General features: G+C 45.7%; 1 protein-coding gene across 1 annotated transcript; it reads right to left on the bottom strand.

Annotated features, from left to right (window-relative positions):
* Positions 1-2,487: 2,487 nt before the first annotated feature.
* Positions 2,488-11,890, bottom strand: LOC147668292 (transmembrane protein 272-like). Its single transcript, XM_086948628.1, has 5 exons — positions 11,854-11,890; positions 11,365-11,410; positions 8,456-8,518; positions 5,683-5,862; positions 2,488-2,985 (listed from the first exon to the last, which is right to left on the bottom strand). The coding sequence occupies exons 1-5, from the start codon at positions 11,884-11,886 to the stop codon at positions 2,765-2,767; spliced, it is 543 nt and encodes a 180-aa protein (XP_086804754.1). The 5' UTR covers positions 11,887-11,890; the 3' UTR covers positions 2,488-2,764.
* Positions 11,891-19,851: the final 7,961 nt, after the last annotated feature.

The raw sequence follows: 19,851 nt of genomic DNA, 5'->3' as shown, positions 1-19,851 counted from the left end.
GACCCCCTTTTGGAAACTGAAGGAAGACCGTGAGATTTGAACCACTTCTGATATACTTTATCTCTATTTGGGCGGACACAGTGAAGATATAAGAGTTCTCGAGACTAGAGCCGAGACGGTGGTTCCTACCCCACCCTCTTGGGTGGTTGTGTGGTTGGCCGAGACTCCTGCCCTAGGTTTTGCCAGGGCCGTGAAGATTAGACTACCCATGTCCTGATGAAGCCTATATCATCTGGCTGAAACGCGACCGCGACTGCGTTGACACCTTTAGCTTTGAACGGATTCCCCTGTTAAAATTCAAGGAAGATTTGATTTTTTCCTATGTGCACCAACACAAATGTAGGCTGGGTTGATGTGTTACCCCCTGGTGCTTTGTTTTTGGGACTACCATTTTGTTGTATACTCCACCCCAATTTAAGAGGAGGTACATATGTAAATTGGTGTGAATATATATTTCTATATATTTTTTGTCTTGAGGGTACAGAGAAGTGTTTTTGATATTGTAAATGTTTTGTATATTTGTATATAATGTACATGTGATGTGTGGTATATAGATTGTTATTTGTTGTGCCTCTCTGGCTGTCCGCTCATATATGTGTATATGAATTAATATATACTCATCTTATGTATAATTCGTAAATCACGAGATAATTAATTGTTTCTTGTTTGAAAATTAAAAGTGGATTGATCCCTTAAGTACCATTTGTTTTTACCTTTTCATCCTTGGATGTCTCCTGCTCAGGTACGGGAGGGTGAGGTGGGCAGAACCCCTAACCATTTTTTTCTAGCCATCACCAGCATGCGCCCGTCGCTCTTCCGCCCCGCCCCCTTAGCACTGCGGCGGAATAGCCGCCGCAGTGAAGTGGTTAAACTGTTGTTGTTCTGTCTGATGAATCTCAAAGGGCTGGCTGCCTTGCATGAGAGGTGTGGCTCACTGGTTAGAGGCGGCAGACCCGAGTGCAGAGAACGGCCTGGGACCAGGGTTCGATTCCCGACGCGGCAGGGTCTTGGACCAGGATCAGCGGACTGATAATTCTCGCATCGGTGCCTACTCCGACCAGGGAGCACACTCGGCAACTCTGGGCATTAGCTTGCCTCATCTCCACAACGGCCCCACACAAACGCCGGGGATGCCTGGTTTCACCTTGGAGACCCCCAGGAGGGACTATCTCACAGGGAAAGCCAGGACGGGTTCCCCAGCGGTCTATAGCGCTACGAGGCCTCCGGGTAGCAGTGCGCTTTACAAGACACAACAATTTACAATTTACAAATGACGCACAGAGTCACTTCATGGTACATCTGTGAGTGTTCACTGTCTAGCTTAGGGTTAATACTGGAGACATACCATTCCAGAACTGATTCCTCGTGTAAACAAACTTGGAAGGCTCCAGTGCATGGTATATGTGTTGTGCACTGCATTCCATATGGAATGGAATGATTTTTTGAAGAAAAAAAAACTAATGTTACCTTGCTTGAGCCTTCTTCTACTAGACAAAGCCTGGTCTTGAGCTTCATAGCGCCTGCTTGGCATTAGAACCTGTGCATGCTTGCATTGATCCAGCCTAGTAATGCCACCTTCAAGCCACAGATTGTGTGATCTGTAACATTCATCTTTCCATTGGAACATACTTTTTGCTCTGAATAGTAAATAGCATGCGCCACTTTGTGGATGCTTGCACAGGAATAAAGCCCTAGTAAACCTCAGCCTTCTTCTCTTTCCAACAAACACTTCCATTTTACACTATTTCAACAGTGTGGCACCATTTTTTTCAATTTCCTGAAATGTTGGCTGTCTAGGATCATCATAATGATCTGAAAAAAACCTTTGTTGTGAGCCGTAGCGGGTAATCTTTTATTATTTACCATGGTAGTTCTCTGGTGCACCAACTTATGCTCATTGTTATGTGCCGTACCGGCAATTAACAAAACTCCTCTAGAAAAAATTCTTTCCTGTACAAATCTTGGTGAAGAGTTTACTGACTTTGTAGTCAGTAAAATATTTTGAATCGCAACACCTGTTACTTTTTTTGTGACAGGGAGCAAACTTATATAAATAAGTATTAATCCTCCTTCAATAGGAAGAATGCAGTACGAACTGCTGGAATACATACCCTCTAAATGGAACAACAGCAAACCCAGTAAATCTATTAGTTCTGTGTCTCTAGGATGTTCAAACACAGGTAAATTAAGAAGTGGAAAAACAGTTCATGCAGCCGAAGCCCATGCAGGTATGTATGGTGGGGCGGTGGGGCCGGTTTGGGTGGGATTCGACAGGTGACCATGAGGGAAAATGAAATAAATATTTAAATTTCCCTTGTCTTCATCTGTTGAAATACCCCTCCTCCCACACCCGGCCCCAGCACTCTTACCTGCACGGGCCGCGGCTGAGTTCATGCCATGTTTTCTGTTGGAGCTATACATGCTTGTCAGTGACACTCTCTCAGAGCCACGTTTTACCTTTGACCCCTACATGTGTCCTGCTTTTGTGCAAAATCAGGATTCACTACACCTTTGGTCATCATGTGGTGCTTATTGTTACACAATGTGCCTAATAATAATAGGGTTGGGCCATCATCCTGGTGTCTAGGTGATGTGTCAGTCAGAAGGAAAGGTGGTCCGTAATTGTCAGTGCAACAAAAATCATCATTTAGCAATTGTGAATGTACAAAATAAACAATTTCTTTCTTGAGCCAATGTTGTGCAAATAGTCCATGGAAATGTAAGTTTTCTAATAAAATGTAAGGATTTTGGGGCCTTAGGTTCATCATTTAGTAACACAGGAAACACAAGCGGAGCACTGAGAACAAAGACAGCAAGAGGAACAAGAAGAACAAGCGAGGAAAGAGGAGAAAAGTTTGACAATGATCGCGGGGAGGGACAGCGCCAGGACGATCCACTGGATGATCAAGATGGAGAACGTAAATAGGTAAACGGTTCTGTTACAGTTCGTGTAGTTGGGGTACAGCGGGAAAGTCCAGACGCTCCCTGTTGGGTGAAAAAACAGACATTTATCATATCCCCAACACTGATCTCAGATCCTTGCCGACCCATCTTTAAAATAATCCTGCATTTTGACTAACCCACATTTCCACAAATCCCATGAGTTCAATAGTCACCATGTGTCACTTAAAACTCTACTTATGTGTATAAATCTCTTTTCCTGGCATAAGATGTACTATCCAGAAGGTACATTGATACCAATGATTAAACTATGAATCTTTCAGTTAAACAGTTATATGATATAAGCTTGAAGATACAGTATATTCGATTTACATGAAACTATTTCACCAAAGATCTCTAACGCATGAGGGGGGAATAGAGGACTATGGGTCAGATGTAGGTGGCCAAATAGCGAGCTCTTGCATTTAAGGAATCGGAAAATTGCGATTCCTTAAATGCAATGTAAGTATTACAAAAGAAAGTGCACTTTAGCCTTAATGAATCGCTAATTACCACCTACTTCAAGTTGGTAGTAATTAGTAGAAATTAGCGATTTCTATTAAAAAGGCACTTTTTTACTTTTTTTAAAGTGCCCTGTGGCACACATTCATGCTCTTAGGGCATGTATGTGCGCCACATGTGCACACATGCACATTTCAGGGGTGCAACAGGGTGTCCTTTTGACACCCTGGCACCCTTGAAATAGCACCCGCTATCTCGATTCACTAATAGCGAATCGCAAATGGAGAATATCTTCCCATTTATTCCTATGTTCCTCCAAGCCCATAGGAATGAATGAGTAGGTATTCCTTATTAGCGAATCTCAATTTGTGATTCGTTATTAAGGAATATTAAGGATTCCCATATATTTTAGCGATTTCTACCTATATTCAATTTTAAGAGTCCTTAATAGTGAATCGGTAAAATTCGCTATTAAGGATTTGCAAATTGGATTTTACCTACATCTGGCCCATAAACATTAAATATCACAAAATATACGTGCAACATTTCACTTTAAATATTTACAATGGAAATAACAGAAAGCATCAGGATGCATTTAGATAGCGTAACCTTTTTGGCAAAGAAATTATTCGCAATCAGGAAATCCCAGGAAGCAGTCATGGGGTGGCTACAGTAAAACTGGTTGCACCTTAGCAGTACTAAGTGAGATGTGTCACAGATCAAAGAAAATCTTTCCTAAGTCCTTCTTCAGGTGTTTTCACTCAATGGGGCAATCTCTGACCCTACTGATAAAAGTCCGAAACTTTAAGGTTATTTTGTATGTTAAAATGGCTTTTTATCAGTGGTGAGTAAGGTAAGGCTCTATTTGAAATACTTTTTGAGTAGGATATATCGTTTTTCCCTTTATCGCAGAGCTTGGCCTACAACTGATGGTAAACTCCAGTTTACAACTTTGAACAGAATTTTCATCTCTGTGCTGGAAAAACTGCCTGGAAGCTTCAGCCAGAATGGGAGAGACCTGGTCCAATTGTTTTGGGAAAACAAACTCCCTCTAGCCCAGTAGATCACGTTGGCTTAACACGCCACAATCTGCATCTCATGATAAATAATGTACTTTTCAACTGTTAAATCTGGCTTGTCAAAATTTTATGAACGGTGTGGACTATATTGCCCCTGGTAATTAGTGAGTTCTGTAAACTCCATACAACTCGGAATTCAGCCCCTTGCGCAAACTCTGACTCGCTCACCGCCAGGGCCTGCGGAGGAACTACACGTTTTGTGCTTATGTTCGAGTTGTGATTGATGCTGGGTTCCTCCATTCCAGTCAAGGCGTAAATAAATATGTACCTGTCTCCCTTTATAGACCATTGAATAATAACTGAATGAGGGTGTCAAGATTCGAGAAACAGACTGGTGCCAAACTCTACTGCCCACAAAAGTACTGAAACGCTTCACCTTCTCCATTTACTTCTCTCACTACCCAAAGTCCCCTCCTGGTCAATCCACAGCACCTCCTATCAATCCATGCAGATCTCAAAGATTTTTCTTCTATGGATTTTACCTGCCCACACTCAATTTATAAGTTAACCAGACCTTTTTTTAAAGCTGCATCTGTCTGTACAAAATGTCTGCCCATGTAAAGCACTGCGATAACCTCTGGGTCTACATAAACCCTATGTATATAACGTCAATAAAATGCAAATAATAAGAGATCTGGAAGCAGGAAAATACAGGTATTTGGAATCAATTTATGGAACAATATACCACGGGAAATTTGACTTGGGACACATATATCATATTTTAAACAATGCTTCAAAAAATTACATCTAGCTCAATTTTAGCAACCACTTTAAGTGCTCTTAAATAAAAAGTACACAATGAATCTGAGTTTTTTACTCAGACATAGAATGTATCACTTTTCTTACCTTGCCCAAACATTTTAATCCTGGTGGGTATTTTATGTTGTGATGGTAATAAATAGCACAACTAGCCATTCACAAACAGGAGACTATCGGGTCACTTTATCTGTAAGTATATTCATCATGATAATCAATATACCCACCTCTTCATGATCATGCACTATCTTGTAAATGACTTGTTGTGCTGTGCGCTCTCATGTTAAAGCCATTTCATCATCCACCATCTTATGGATGACACTTTGTGTTTATAAATTATCATGCAAATGGACTGCTAATTTCATTAGTAATCTTGTGATTGATAGATTCCAATCGTTTAATAATAACCTTCCCTAGAACTGTACAACATAAGTAAAGGTATTACCTGCGATAAGCCAAGCAAACCAAAAGAGGCTCAACAGCGCAAGGATGGCATAGACAAGCTTATTTGGCCTCAGTCCAGCCACAATAGAGAGGAGGGACATGACGATGACAGTGACGCCATTGACGATGAGGTAGATAGGGATGAAGCGTTGCGCTGGGCATTGTTGCAGATAAACAGAACCTGTGAGTATGAAAACAACAGATCAGTGAAATAACTACATAAGGTGTTGCATTACAGAGCAATTAAAAATTGCCAAAGAAATCTTCAGTAGGGTGGCTTTTATTTAGTTTGATATTTTACCAGGAAATAACAAATTGCCAGATACTCCAGACTCACCTGATAGAAGGAACAAGTCTTATTATAGCCTTATAGCCCGCCGTAGAGGGCTATACCCTCTATTAAAGGCCATCTCCAGCTTTAAAGGCCCGAGCCGAAGGCAAAGGCCTTTAACAAGGGAGAGGGACTTTAATAGCCGGTATAGCCCAGCTACGAAGGGCTATAAGGCTATTAGAAAATTCTGCCACTAGAGGGCAGAATGTTCTAACAAAAAAACAAAGTCTTTTGGGAGCGTGAGGGGATTGGAATCCCCTCAGGCTTCCTGAAGCCTTTGTTCACAGCCAGAGCTGTGAACAAAGAAACATTGGAATGTTGGTGCTCCAGGCTTATACCAGCCATCATAAGCCCAGAGCACTCCATCGTTTTCAGTGGAGCTCCCAACATTGCAATGTTCTAATAAAATGTATATAATGCAGACAGTATGGCCGCAGTCCTCCTAGACAATAAGCACATTCCTAGAGAAAACCATGCTGGGATTTGCAGTTGTGTGGTTTGTTGATGAAAGACTATGGATATCCTTGCAAGTTAGGTCAGTTAAGGCATTTACCACACTTGGTAATACCATTATCCACGGATAGTTATGGTAAATGCCTCCTCTTCATAGTTTTCATCTTGCAACGGAGACATAACATCGCAAAATATTATAGTAGCAAAACGAATTCTGGTTTGCTTGTGTTTCAGTTCAGGGGAGACCTGGCTCGGCATTTCGGCTGGACTGTTCCTATTGGAGCAGGGCCAATGTTGATTTGCTTGTAGCTGGGTATGAACTGAGTCGGCATTGTGTGCAAAATAACGAAGGATTGGGATGCAGCCTGAGTGATTACAGTGCCTGATAGTAATTCAAGTATTCCATTCAGCGCTGTTTTGTATGCACACACAATTCCACATAATTTGGTATTTCTAAAGGCATTTTCCTTAATTTATTCCATTAGGGAAAACTGTGAGGGTATGTTTAAAACATACACAGGATCCCCATCCCTTAGTTTACACAGGATCAGAACTTAGAAATGAACTTGAAATGGGGGCCTAAAACAGTTTAGCTTAAAACATATGATTTAAGACACCTTCTGACTTGACTCTGGTTTTCCTTTTAGACCACCTGTGCCTTGTCACCTTCTTTTTCTCATTCTTTTCTCCTCCCTTTCTCCAATCCTCATCCCCACCTTTGCTTTTTTTTTGCTCTCATTCTAGCCCTCTTCCAATCAATAATTTCTATTGGACCCTCTCTTTCTCTTTCTTTCTCTCCCTGTCTTTCATTCTCTCCTCTCACTCACATTCTCACTCTCTCTTCCAACCGCTCAGTTTCATGTTCTAGCTAACTCTTCCAATCTATTATTTTGATTGTTTTTAAAGGTTTTTCTTATAACTCATCGGATCATTTTGGGATCACATGACAATCCATGACTCACATTACTGCCTCAATTATAAGTTGTGAGGCATTATATAACACCTGCAGTCACACCTCAGAGCTCTCACAAAAATGTGACACGAAAGAGCTCATGCTTATCAGCAGAGTCATAGCAAGAATGTCAATGAAATCCTATCCTATGAAAATTGTGGAGTTTATGCTTAGGTTGGTTGAATCTAAATACAGAAACCAACATGATTCCCTTCCGATGAGTTACCTGCAATACTTTCAAGAGCTGAGGTGAGTCACATCCTGAATATTGGCAGAGGTTCCCTCAACCCCTTGCCATTGGATTACAGTCGCGGAGGTGAGAACTATTTTTAAGAGACACTCAATTAATTCACTATGACAGCTCTCTTTAGGCTATGGGGAAACATTTAAGTCCTCATGCATTTGTCTCAGTGCATTTTGGTGCTTGCAGTTCTGTTCTTCCAAAAGAAAAAAAAATGCTGAAGGGCGAGTCTCATTGGGGTTTTGGCTAAAAGAGGTATTTAAAAAAGAACTATCCAGAGATGTTGTTTGGGCCTGTTGCCAACAGAGACTACTTTACATGTATTTATTGAGTTTCAAAACATAGCAAATGGCAAACAGTCCAGAGATATCTCCTTTGTAGGGAGAAATTAAGAATGCCCTAGTTGGTGGAGAGTTTGGGTGGGCCAGTCGCTAGAGATAACCCCTTGGTGGGGTGTAGCATGGACTTAATGATCTACCACAAACCAAAGTGTCACAACAATTTGTCTCGAGTTCTAATAAAATCTTTCTTAAAAGAGATGGACAAAGATCGACCATTTCCTAGTTAATGAGGCAGAGCCCAAATCACATGTCCTACACCAAATAAGGCATTACTAGCCAACAGGTTATAAGTATGTATCCATTCAGCATAAAATAATCTTTCGAGGGGTGGTATCTCCTAATCTCATGAGGTGAACTGAAAAAAGGGATGAAAAGAGGATAGAAAAAGGTATGCATATGTCAGGGTGGAGGGGAGACGAAAGAGTACAAGGAGGCAATGAAATCATTTGATCTTACCAATGACAATCTCAGCGATGCTCAGTGCTATCCAAACAAGTGACATTAGACCAAGAAGCCATTCTGAAAAAGAAGAAAACATATCAATCTCTGAAATGCCTACTTCTACTCATCTGTGATACTAAAAGTAGAAGCTATTTAGAAAAGTTAAATAAAGAAAAAAACAACTTTCAAATTAAACTTTCAGTCTCTAAGCACCTCACCTTCTCTCCAACAACAGGTTAGCATCAATAACAGAGCTGATTTAAAGGCCATCCGGGCGCCACTTATATCTATAATTCTCATCTCTTCATGTCTTATAATTATCAGCCCTTTACTTCTTGTAATTCTCGACGAAACATGTTTCAAGTCACACAGCAAGTGATTTTTCTGTTTAGTTCATTTCAAAAGCATTTTTTTTCTTCATATTTGTTGCTCTTTCCTATTTTCAGCAGTGAATTATAATTTACAATTGCAAAAAAAGTTCATACCATACTGTTACTCTCCTTCTTAAGTTAAGAACTCATGTAAAATCTTTTTTCTTGCACGCGTTTCACTCTAGGTTCCATTACCTTTCTGCCCTCTCAAGGGAAGTCTAGGTATCCAACTCAATATGTACCTTTCGTTTTTAGATTATGTATATGGAAAGCCCAGATCTCTCTTCAAAGTTGTTACTGAATCGCAAGATTGGTTTGCGAAGCGGTATTTGGAAGGGGGGTGTATAGGGCTTCCCTTCCAAACAGCGATTCGCAGTGATATGTAATAATGTTTTGGGACCAAATTTTGTTCACAAAACATAAATATTGTACCACCAATTCAAAGTTGGTAGTAACCCATTCTAAATGGGAATGGATACTATGGGACCACTTTCCCTTTGAGAACGTAACACAAATATCTTTTTGAGAGTAGGCAGTGGTCCCGGACTCTTAATGAATTTTAAGCGTTTCATTTTTTTCTTTTGAAACATCCCATTTTTCATAAAGTTAAACGGCTGCATATCAAAGTAAAAAGTGTTGCTTTGATCAAAAGCAATCACAGCCAAGGTGGGCTGCGGACCCTAGCAGGAAACCATCCCTGTGATGGCTATCATTCCTAATGGGTCGCAAACTGCGACTAATCTCATTATTATTTATGAGGTAGGGCAATTTACGGCCCATTAGGTGTCGCTAATTGAAACTCAACAAACTTCACACCATAGGAATAGTAATTTCATAATTGCAATTTGAAAGAAATCGCAATTAGGAAATCACTATTCCCAATGTTTGTACATCTGGCCCATAATGGACTCCACCATCACCCCAAGAAGCCAATGCTCCATACAACCACCTACCTCAGTGTGACCACATCATCCCTATCTTCAGGGCTCTTCTGTGGCTCCCAACCCCATTATGTAATAATTTCAAAACGTTTTGTATCATAAAATCTAGCTAACCAGCTGAAAACACCCTTTTTTCCAGGCCCCAGCCTCAACAAATAACTGTTGTAAATCATTGATTGAATACTAACACCCAAAGCAGTGGTATCCATTCTCATTGAAGTAGTGTCTGAGGGTCAGCTTCCACTTTGCAAATGTGGGATTTTGGGAATGCGGAGCCACCAGAGTTCCAAGGTACTGCGGCATGCACCCAGCAAGGCATTTGCCAAATGCGTATTCTATTTTTTGATTGCAGAGCCTGTTCTTTTAAAGCACAGGAAGTAGAATGATAAAATATGTTGGTTAAGAATGCAAAGGCCGGGACAAGATGAGGTCCGCTGTCCCTTGCAGTCCCCCATCCCTACCATTCTGCACCATTCGCAGACAGAAACCTGCCCCATTGATGTCAATAGGACAGGATTCTGCAAATGCTACCTAATGTTGATTTTGTGCTCAAGAGTAATATATCTATTACAGTGGAAAAAGAAGGTACGGTAACAAGTGGTTCGGTGTGTACAAACACCAACTGCCTTGCAATTCAGCCCATAGTACATCTGGGGCCGTATAACAAATATGGTGGCTTTCCCTCTTTGTGCAATGGTGCACCTTTAAGTACAGGCGCCGTGCGCAAACAGGGATATTGCACAGTATTTCCATGAATGCTCTGTCCCCAGGGCAGCCGTGAACCAGTGCTAACCTGAGGGCAGCACATTCACGAGAAATAAAGCACAGCTGCTTCAAAGCCGCTCCGTGTTTCAATGTGCAGGTGGCACCCGCTTGCCCTTTCAAGAGGGGTGAGAGATCCCCTTGCAGGTGGGTGCAGTGAGTGACTACAAGGAGATGTCTGTGAGGTCCATGGGACCCCCTTTCTCCCCTCTAGAAGGCTGCCTTTAGCAGGTGCCTCCTATAGTCGTGTTTGCCTCTAGTCTACGTCCAAAATAGGGCGCAGAGGCAAAGTGATTCCCTCATTTGCATGGATTCACGGCTCCGTGAACATGAGGAAACACCCTCTGATGATAGGGCTGGTGTTCAATGTGCGCCAGAGCTCTCTGTAATACTGAATGGGCCGCAGAAGCATCTGATGCTCCTTCTGTAATACCAAAGTGTCCCGGGTGCACCAAGCTGGCGCACATGCCCTTTGCACCCCTGAGGCACTCTGGGTAATACTGCTCAATGTCCCCAAAACCACAGGGATCTGGAGACTGCAATGGCCGGTCAGCTGTGAAGATGTTTGTGCCGCATGGTATGTCAAGGCATGAATGGAGATGAGGGTGGAGACTCCATCAGTGATCCATTCATGGAGAAGCTCAGCAGTGACTAGGCGTAAAGGTGGCACTAATTCATGTGCATTTGTGAGAAAAGCAGTGACAGGAGACTTATTTTTCAGAATAGAAGGATTTCCATTTCCAGAGAAACTCAACCATCAAACACCAAGAAATGTCCAACACCAAGAAAGCCCCAAAATGAAATGATAACCTTATATAATTGAAATGCAGTAAATTAACCAAATACTCACTGACACACTGAGCAGCACAGCAACAGCAACTCTTGACTGATGTATCCTGTGCAAACATAAGACAGTGACCGCATTAGAACTGAGATCAAGCTTGGTATTTAGCAGCTTTGGGTCTGCTTTGTACTAGCAGGGAGCTGTGATAGGCGTGCCTTCATGCTGCCTTTAACCATGAAGAGTCACTACTGAAATGCGCTACGAAGCCTCAATAATGGTGCGCTATACAAACGCTAGTTAAAAATAACAGTAAAGTACGAGATGAATTTGCAACTGAGATTTGTGTGTGTGCTCATGCTGTACCATAGGTCCTCCTTGTGTTTCATTGTGGCATTTGTGAGCATCGCATCTGCCCTTGCACAGCCAAGAAAGAATGTTGTAGATGTGAAAGAGAACCACACTTCCAATCTTCTCTTTCAAGTATACTAGATGCCCTTATTGATTCCATATTGATACTTTTTGATGTTTCTACGTTTTTTACATCTGTCCATTTACCTGGCAGTCCTGATGCGCTCTCTCTTGGGCCATGACTCTGTTGTTTGTCGGCTTTCTTCGGATTCTGTCCCACGGCACACCAGGGATGTCCTTATGAGCCAATGATTGACCGTTTTTCTTGTTGGACGACCTGAAGAAAAGTTAGGAATAATTAGTTTGATAATCCCAAATGCACAACTTTGCTTGACAGTTTAGCTCAACTCCACTCTTTCTTCCTTTTGATCTCCCTTGCCATCTCACTCCTGAGTGCCTTGAACTCTCTTTCTTTGTTGTCAGTGCTTCTTTCCCTGTTTTATGCTGCATTCTGCCTCTTTCTTTCACTCCTTAGCTTGCTTTACCTTTCTTGCTCACTTTTCCTTTGACTTGTATGTCAGAATATCGACCAAAGAACTATCAACTACCAAAATATTGTGGAGGTAGGTTCCAGGGAGGAGGTAGAAAATGAAAATACCTCCACTTTAACCGTAACTCTGATCACACCCAGCATGCCAAGTGAGCAAACATTCCCTTCAGTGAATGTTGTTTAGCTTCTCATCCTCCTTCCATCAATTCATACATTTATGCTTTACCCATTTAAATATTAATTCACTCATTCATCCATCCTTCCTTCCTTTCCTATCGATCCTTACAATCTTCCCCATCTGCCCAGTCTTTATCCTTCCCGCTGTTCACCCTTTTATCTGGTGACCATTTCACTCTTCCATCTATCCTTGTGCTCTTCCATCTTCCCACTCTTTCATGCTTCGATCAATCAATCAATCAATCAATCAATCAATCAATCAATCAATCAATCAGAGTACTTGTAAAGCGCGCTACTTACCCCTGGGGGTCCCAAGGCGCTGAGGGAGTGAGGGGGGGGGGTGCTGCTACTGCTCGAAGAGCCAGGTCTTGAGGAGTCTTCTGAAGGCGAGTAGATCTTGGGTCTGCCGTATGTTGGTTGGGGGGGTGTTCCACGCCTTGGCGGCGAGGTAGCAGAAGGATCTGCCACCGAAGGTTGTCCGTTGGATGCGGGGGACAGCAGCCAGGGCGAGGCTGGCCGAGCGGAGCTGGCAGGGAGGTGGGTTGTGGAAGCTGAGTCTGCTGTTCAGGTAGGCTGGTCCGGTGCTGTGGAGTGCTTTGCGGGTGAGGAGCAGAAGGGGATCCTCTTGTCGACGGGGTGCCAGTGTAGGTCTCTCAGGTGGGGGGTGATATGGCTGGGACGTTGACGGTCTGTCGGGCGGAGGTGTTTTGGATCCGTTGTAGTTGTCGTAGGTGTTTGGCTGGGATTCCTGCGTAGAGTGCGTTGCCGTAGTCCAGTCTGCTGCTGACGAGGGCCTGTGTCACCATTCTTCTTGTTTCGGTCGAGTTCCACTTGTAGATCCTGCGGAGCATGTGGAGGGTGTTGTAGCAGGAGGAGGAGATGGCGTTGACCTGCTTAGACATGGAGAGGTAGTAGTCGTGGATGAATCCTAGATTGTGTGCATGGTCGGTGGGTATTGTTGCTGTTCCCAGTGTGGGAGGCCACCAGGAGTCATCCCAGGCTGAGGGGGTGGGTCAGAGGATGAGGACCTCCATCTTGTCCGAGTTCAGCTTCAGACAGCTGCTCCTCATCCAGTAGGCGACGGCCTTCATTCCCTCATGAAGCTTGGTTTTGGCAGTATGTGGGTCCTTGGTGAGGGAGAGGATGAGCTGGGTGTCATCGGCATAGGAGATGATGTTGAGGTCATGATGGCGGGCCACTTGCGCGAGGGGTGCCATGTAGACGTTGAACAGCGTCGGGCTGAGGGATGAGCCCTGGGGGACGCTGCAGATGATGTAGGTGGCTTCAGATCAGAAGGGTGGGAGGAGGACGTTCTGAGTTCTGCCAGAGAGAAAGGAAGTGGTCCAGTCAAGAGCCTTCTCTTGGATTCCGGCTTCTAGGAGGCGTGTCTTTAGAGTACGATGGCAGACCATGTCGAAGGTGGCTCACAGGTCCAGGAGGATGAGGGCTGATGTTTCTAGTTGGCGCCTGATGTCATCTGTGGCCAGGGCCGGACTGGGAACCAGAACTGGCCCTGGCAAAGTGCTCGGCCGGCCCCCCTCCCCCCCTCCGGAGAAGAGGGGAGGGGGAGAGGTGCGACCGCGCTCTGTGACAGGGCCGGTTTTCGGCCGTTTTTGTTACAGGGCCGTTTTTGCAGCATAACGGCCCTGTAACAAAAACGGCCCCAGGGCCCCAAAACCGGCCCCCAACCATGCGGCCCAGCGGGGAATTGCCCGGTGCCCTCCACGGCCAGTCCGGGCCTGTCTGTGGCGGCGATGAGGGCAGACTCGGTGCTGTGGTTTCATTTGAATCCAGACTGGGACGGGTCCAAGATGTTGGGCCGGAAGTTCTTGAGGTCCTTGGGGTACGCTTTGGGCTTCTGGAGGAGGGCATTGATTTTGGCGTGCTTCCAGCTTTCTGGTAGTGCCGTTGTTTTGAAAGAGATTTTGATGACCTTCCTTAGTTGGGGTGTGATGGCTGCGTCTGCTTTGTTGAGTACGTGGTGTGGGCACGGGTCAGACGGAGATCCTGAGTGGATGAAGTTCATGACCTTGCGTGTCTCGTCATCATTGACGTTGTACCAGGAGGTCAGGCGGTTGGCGCTGGTGGTGTTCACAGGGGAGGTGGAGTCTGGCGTAGTCAGGGTGGTCGTGGTGTTGAAGTTGTCGTGTATGTCAGCGATCTTGCAGTGGAAGAAGATGGCTAGTGAGTCGCACAGTTCTTGTGAGGGCGGGATGTCGTTGGCATTGGTACTGGGGTTGGAGAGTTCCTTAACAAGGCTGAAGAGCTCTTTGCTGTTGTGTGCGCTGTTATTCAAGCGGTCTTTGAAGGAGGATCTCTTGCCTAATCTGAAGAGATGGTGGTGTCTGCAGGAGTTGGCCTTGTGGGCTGCGTGGTTGTCCGGGGTGCATCGTGGAGCCATGTCTTCTCCAGTTTCCAGCATGCAGGTTTCGAGGTCTGGAGCGCGTCGGTGAACCAGGTTGCTCTCTTGTTGGCGTGGCTGTTGGAGAGTTTCTTGAGCGGGGCGAGGGTGTTGGCGCAGTCATCGATCCACTGTCTGAGGTTTCGGGCTGCGGCGTCTGGGTTGGTGGGGTCGTGGGTGGGTTCTTGGCGAGGGAGGTGATCAGCTGGTCTTCAGTGACTGCTCTAGCAGTGGCAAGGCAGCTGTTGGGTGCAGTGGTGCGTAGATGGTTTCTTGTAGGTAAAATGGATGCATCGGTGGTCGGTCCAGTGGAGTTCGGTGGTGTGGTTGAAAGCGACGTGGGAGCCTGTGGAGAAGACGAGATCCAGCGTGTGGCCAGCGGCATGGGTGGTTGCGGTGACGAGACCAAGGTTGGTGAGGTTGTTGATCAGGGTGGCGGAGTTGGCGTTGTTGTTGTTCTCGAGGTGGAAGTTCAGGTCCCCGAGGAGGATGTAGTCTGTGGAGGCGAGTGCGTGGGTGCCTGCGAGGTCGGCGATGGAGTCGCTGAACTGAGGCCGGGGTCCGGGGGGTCTATAGATGAGTGTTCCTCTGAGGGTGGTGTTGGGGTCGGTGTGGATCCGGAAGTGCAGGTGTTCGGCGGTGTCGAGGGTGTCGTCTGCGTCGGTGGCGACCTTGAGGGTGGACTCGTGGACAACGGCTATTCCTCCTCCGGTCCCGTTGGCGGATCCCTGCGGGATGGCTATAGCGATGTCGGCCGCCGAGAAGTCGTTCCACCAGGTCTCGTTCAGGAAGGCCACGTCTAGGGTGGAGGTGTCGAGCAGATCCAAGAGCTCGACGGCGTGATTGCATGCGGAGCGGGTGTTGAGTATGAAGCAGAGGTGGTTGGGTCCAGTCCTTGGAGGTTTGGTGGTTCTGTCGCAGGTGAAGCTGCAGGTGTGGCAGGAGAAGGGTCCATGGGTCAGTTACGGTGTGGTTTCAGCCGGCGTTGTGTGCGTGGAGGGGGCTGACGTCGTAGTGGATTCTGGTGTCGTGGCGTTCCTGGGGTCCTGGAGTTCTGGCGCTGGGCACGGTCCAGGTGCGGATGGGCTCAGACGGGCTTGCCTTAGGCCCGCCTTGAGTGCGCACGCGGCATGCCCGCTTCTCGGCCTGCAAATGAGGTGGCTTGGGAGGGAGGAGCAGCTGGGAGGCGGGAGCGGGGAGGCGAATGGGTGTACAGAGGGGCGGGGCATTGGGAAAGCAGTGCCCGGAATGTGCCGGATCGGGAGCGGCGGGGGGCGGGGGGAACTGGTGCACGGGGCAGAGGGGAAGGGAAAAAAATAAACCAGGAAACAAGGAGGCAGCAAGGAGGCAGGAACCAGGCAGTCAGGAGACGAGCAGCGGCGTGGGGGCGACCTGCCTGCAAGCAGGGTCAAAGGTCGCTCATTCAGTGTTTCACCCTTCCATCCTACTTTTCACCTTTTCTTCATTATATCTTTTGACATTTACTTCCATTCTTGCAACCTTCCTTTGACCACCAGCTCTTTCCTCTTTCTTTCCATCTACCCATGTTTATGTCTGTCATCTCATCCTTATTTTGTTCTTTCTTTCTACAAACAGTGGAAAAGCTGATAGCTCCCCTACGTCGCTATCTAGGAGCCCGCCAGTATAAGATAGCCTGGAGGATCTGTAGAGTAGATACGTCCTCTGTTAAAGTTTCTCTTAAGGCAAGTATCTCGAGAGAATTTGGCACATTCGGAGCAGAATCCTACTCTGTCCCTACTTCAACCCACCTAGGCCTCTGACTGGTCAGACACAAATGTACTTTGATGTATGGCACGGTTTTATTGTATTACTTAACTTGTGCTATTTTTGAGTACGTAATCCATCCATTTTAAATGAATTGTTTTTACTCTATAGATATCAAAGTATAACATTGTACTGTTTGGGTTTATTGTTTTTTTCAATCTAATGCTGTTACTGAGAATGTAACACATCCTGAATTGGTTTTATCCTTTTATGGTATGATGTATTTGTACTTGCACTGATGAATTGTTACTTTTATGGCCTCTGACCGAAATAAAGTAACAAAATGAAATGAAATGACTGACTCAATTAGATACAAACCACCTTAAACCGCCGTGGGAAATAACTGTCTATAGACTTCTGCTTTAGGGTTGAGGCACTAGTAGGTTGCACTGAGAACCTGCCGCTTTTCTTAGATTCCACTGCATGTCTTTAGGGACACTGAGTATATAGTTCACTGGTCACTTTTCTAGACACACTACTTCTAACTCTGAACTAATCCTACCCGAGAGATTGATATGAACTACTTTCACCGGGTTCAAAAACCTTGGAATACAGATTCACAGGAATATACTCAAAACACTTTTAAATAGCACGTGCATCTGTAAATATTACAGATCAATAGGATGAAGGTCGTTTTACTCACACTCTCAGGAACATTCTTCTTTTTTGGAAATAGAAATTAAGCACGCAATTATCGTCTCATCAGATTTTCAACACAATAATAGTGCACATTCCAAATGTAGTTTGTTAAAAACTAAAATCAGTCGCCATCTTACAGCAGCTTCAAATCCCAACATGGCAGCAACCCTACCCTCCGCAGACCAAGAGGGTACAACCAAGCACTTACCTTCCTGAGGATTGTTGGCAGAGAAGGTGCCGGGCTCTTTCAGTGCTGGTAAATGTGTGTGCCTCGAAAGAGGTTTTATAGCACCGCTGCCACATTGCCCAATATGTAATTAACGGCACACACCCCACACGAAAGCTCATGAATATTTATCACCTGCAAGGAAACAATGAAACATGCGGGATACTGAATCAGGAATGTTAAAGAGGAAAGTCACGTTTATGCTATCAGCCCGACCAGGACAAATTCCGCAAATTGATTAGGTACAAAAAAAATCCTAGAAACAATGGATTCTTAAATACATCTCCCACCGACACGTGAAACTCGAGCAGCACATTCGTACTTCTAAAGCAAGGGCTAAATTCGAAATCTGAACTTTCTGGTCAAAACTTTCAGAGTGACATAGAACCAGCTGTGAAATGAAGGCTTTTAGGCAAGAAGCAGGGTGATCAGGGGTTCTATATTGTTGACGATCTTGGGGGTATGTTTTCTTCCTTCTGAGCTGCCCATGTAATGCCATTTGTTACACCGCAGCGCACTGGAGACTGTAATTCCCATTTAAAACCTACAATGTCCTTGGTTCAGACAAGAGGTGGTATCGCCACTAACTCTGATACTGTCATGGAGTGCCTACTCTGGTATGGTGGTCGTCAATGTGAGAAGTTGGCCTGATATATGATGCTCACTAGTTCTAGTGATCACCTTGTATCAGTCCAAACAACCCTTATGGTGATTGGTTGTAAGTCAACCTTATAGACCAGCTATCCTAGTAGCGTGGACAAAAGCAGTCTTTAGGCTAAACTCTTTATGGCATGTAAAGCCAGCTGTTTTACCACATATAACCTTTGAATACCAAATGAAAAGGACACCACACAGGTAGTTATGAAAATAAACAGTTATTTATTAACTAACAACATCTCTGAACTCTTTATGAGGTCAGAGGGCAAAGCACATGACAAACTCTTAGGAAAAATAAGTTTAAGTTGCACGATTTACAATGGTGCCCTAGGGGCACGACAAACCATATACTAGATAAATGGAATGCGAAAGTCAATTAAAGGAATGGAGCTGTCCAGAGGTTGTAGGATCGCTGGGACCACGCTATACTAACTTGAGGTAAGTAATAGGAGGCCCACGGAGCGCGTGTGCAGAGTGTGAACTCACACGCGAGATGCGTACAAACGTCTATGGACAGTAAAGTTTAAAGAAAAGGTGAGTACGGACGTTCCTGACTACGTAGGACTGAAACGACAATGGAACTGGACACTAGGATAGTGAAGCTACCCCTGAGCACCGAAATGCTCGTGTTACCTCACCCACAGGCTGCGGGTGCATAGGTGCGAAGTCGTGTCGGGTTTCCGCGTCGAAGTCTATGGAGCCTTGAGGAAAGATGCTGCAGGAGACCAGGAAGAAGATGTCCGGTGCGATCCAAGGGTGGATTGTTGAAGAGAGGCACCTGAAAGCAGAGGGGACAATTTTCAAAGTCACTAGCCAGTGACTGGAGTGGAACCAGGAGTGGAACCAGATGTCGTCGTCGCGATCAGGTGAAGGTGGACGCTTGTCTCTGCAGCCACGTGGACCAGGTGGTGTTTTCGACGACCAGGATGGATTCACGAGCTGTCCCATGCAGGCTCTCGCTGTTGGCGGTGTCGTCTCCGGATTCAAATTCAACAGGCCTTGGCAAAGGCAACCCACGCGGTGAGTGGAAACGGCGTCTGGAGTGGACCAGGAGGGTCCGGGGTGCTCCTCTTTTGTAAGGGAGCAAGGGCCAGTCTGGAGCAACCAGACCAGCAGCAAAGTTGTCAGTGTTCGGCGTCTAGGAGGTCACTAGCCAGCCGGCAAGTGGCCAGACAACGCGTCGAGCAGCAAACAGGCAGAAGGGCCCCACGCAGATCTTGTGGATGCTGGAGGGCTGATCTTCGGTGCAGGAGCTGCTCGGGGTCGGGGCTTCTCAGTCCCCAAAGCACTTGGATGAGGATATCCCAGGAGTCGTGCTGGAGCGAAGTGCTGCTTCTTTCAAGATGGCCGGTCCCACGTGTCTCGTCGCACCCACGGGTCTCAGCTCGGCTGCAGATGTGGGTTGAGGTCGAAGAGGTCTCTGGAAGTCCGGGTCTCGTCGGGCTCTGAAGTCTGGATCCTTTGCAGGAAGACGACAAAGGGAAGTCACGGTACGCTGATGGTGCCTGCAGATGCAGGGTGGACACTCCTTGCCCACAAGGGAGATTCCTTCTGTCTTCTGTGGAGCAGAACGTCGAGGTCCAGAGTTTCTTCTTGTGAAGTTGATCAGGATAATCTAATTTGGAATGGGACCAGCTCCTACCTTTATCCGGCTAAAGGGGGGCTGCACTACGACTAGGTCCCTCCTCTGGGTGGGACCAGGAAGGGGGGTGGTTACACCCGCTTTCCTTTGTCCGGTCTTGCGCCAGCTCTGGGGCTGGAGTGCCCCAG

This window comes from Lissotriton vulgaris, unplaced genomic scaffold (assembly GCF_964263255.1).
Source record: "Lissotriton vulgaris unplaced genomic scaffold, aLisVul1.2 SCAFFOLD_1140, whole genome shotgun sequence".
Lineage (NCBI taxonomy): Eukaryota > Metazoa > Chordata > Amphibia > Caudata > Salamandridae > Lissotriton > Lissotriton vulgaris.
The sequence above is the reverse complement of the archived record's forward strand: the minus strand, read 5'-3'. Positions and strand labels throughout refer to the sequence as shown.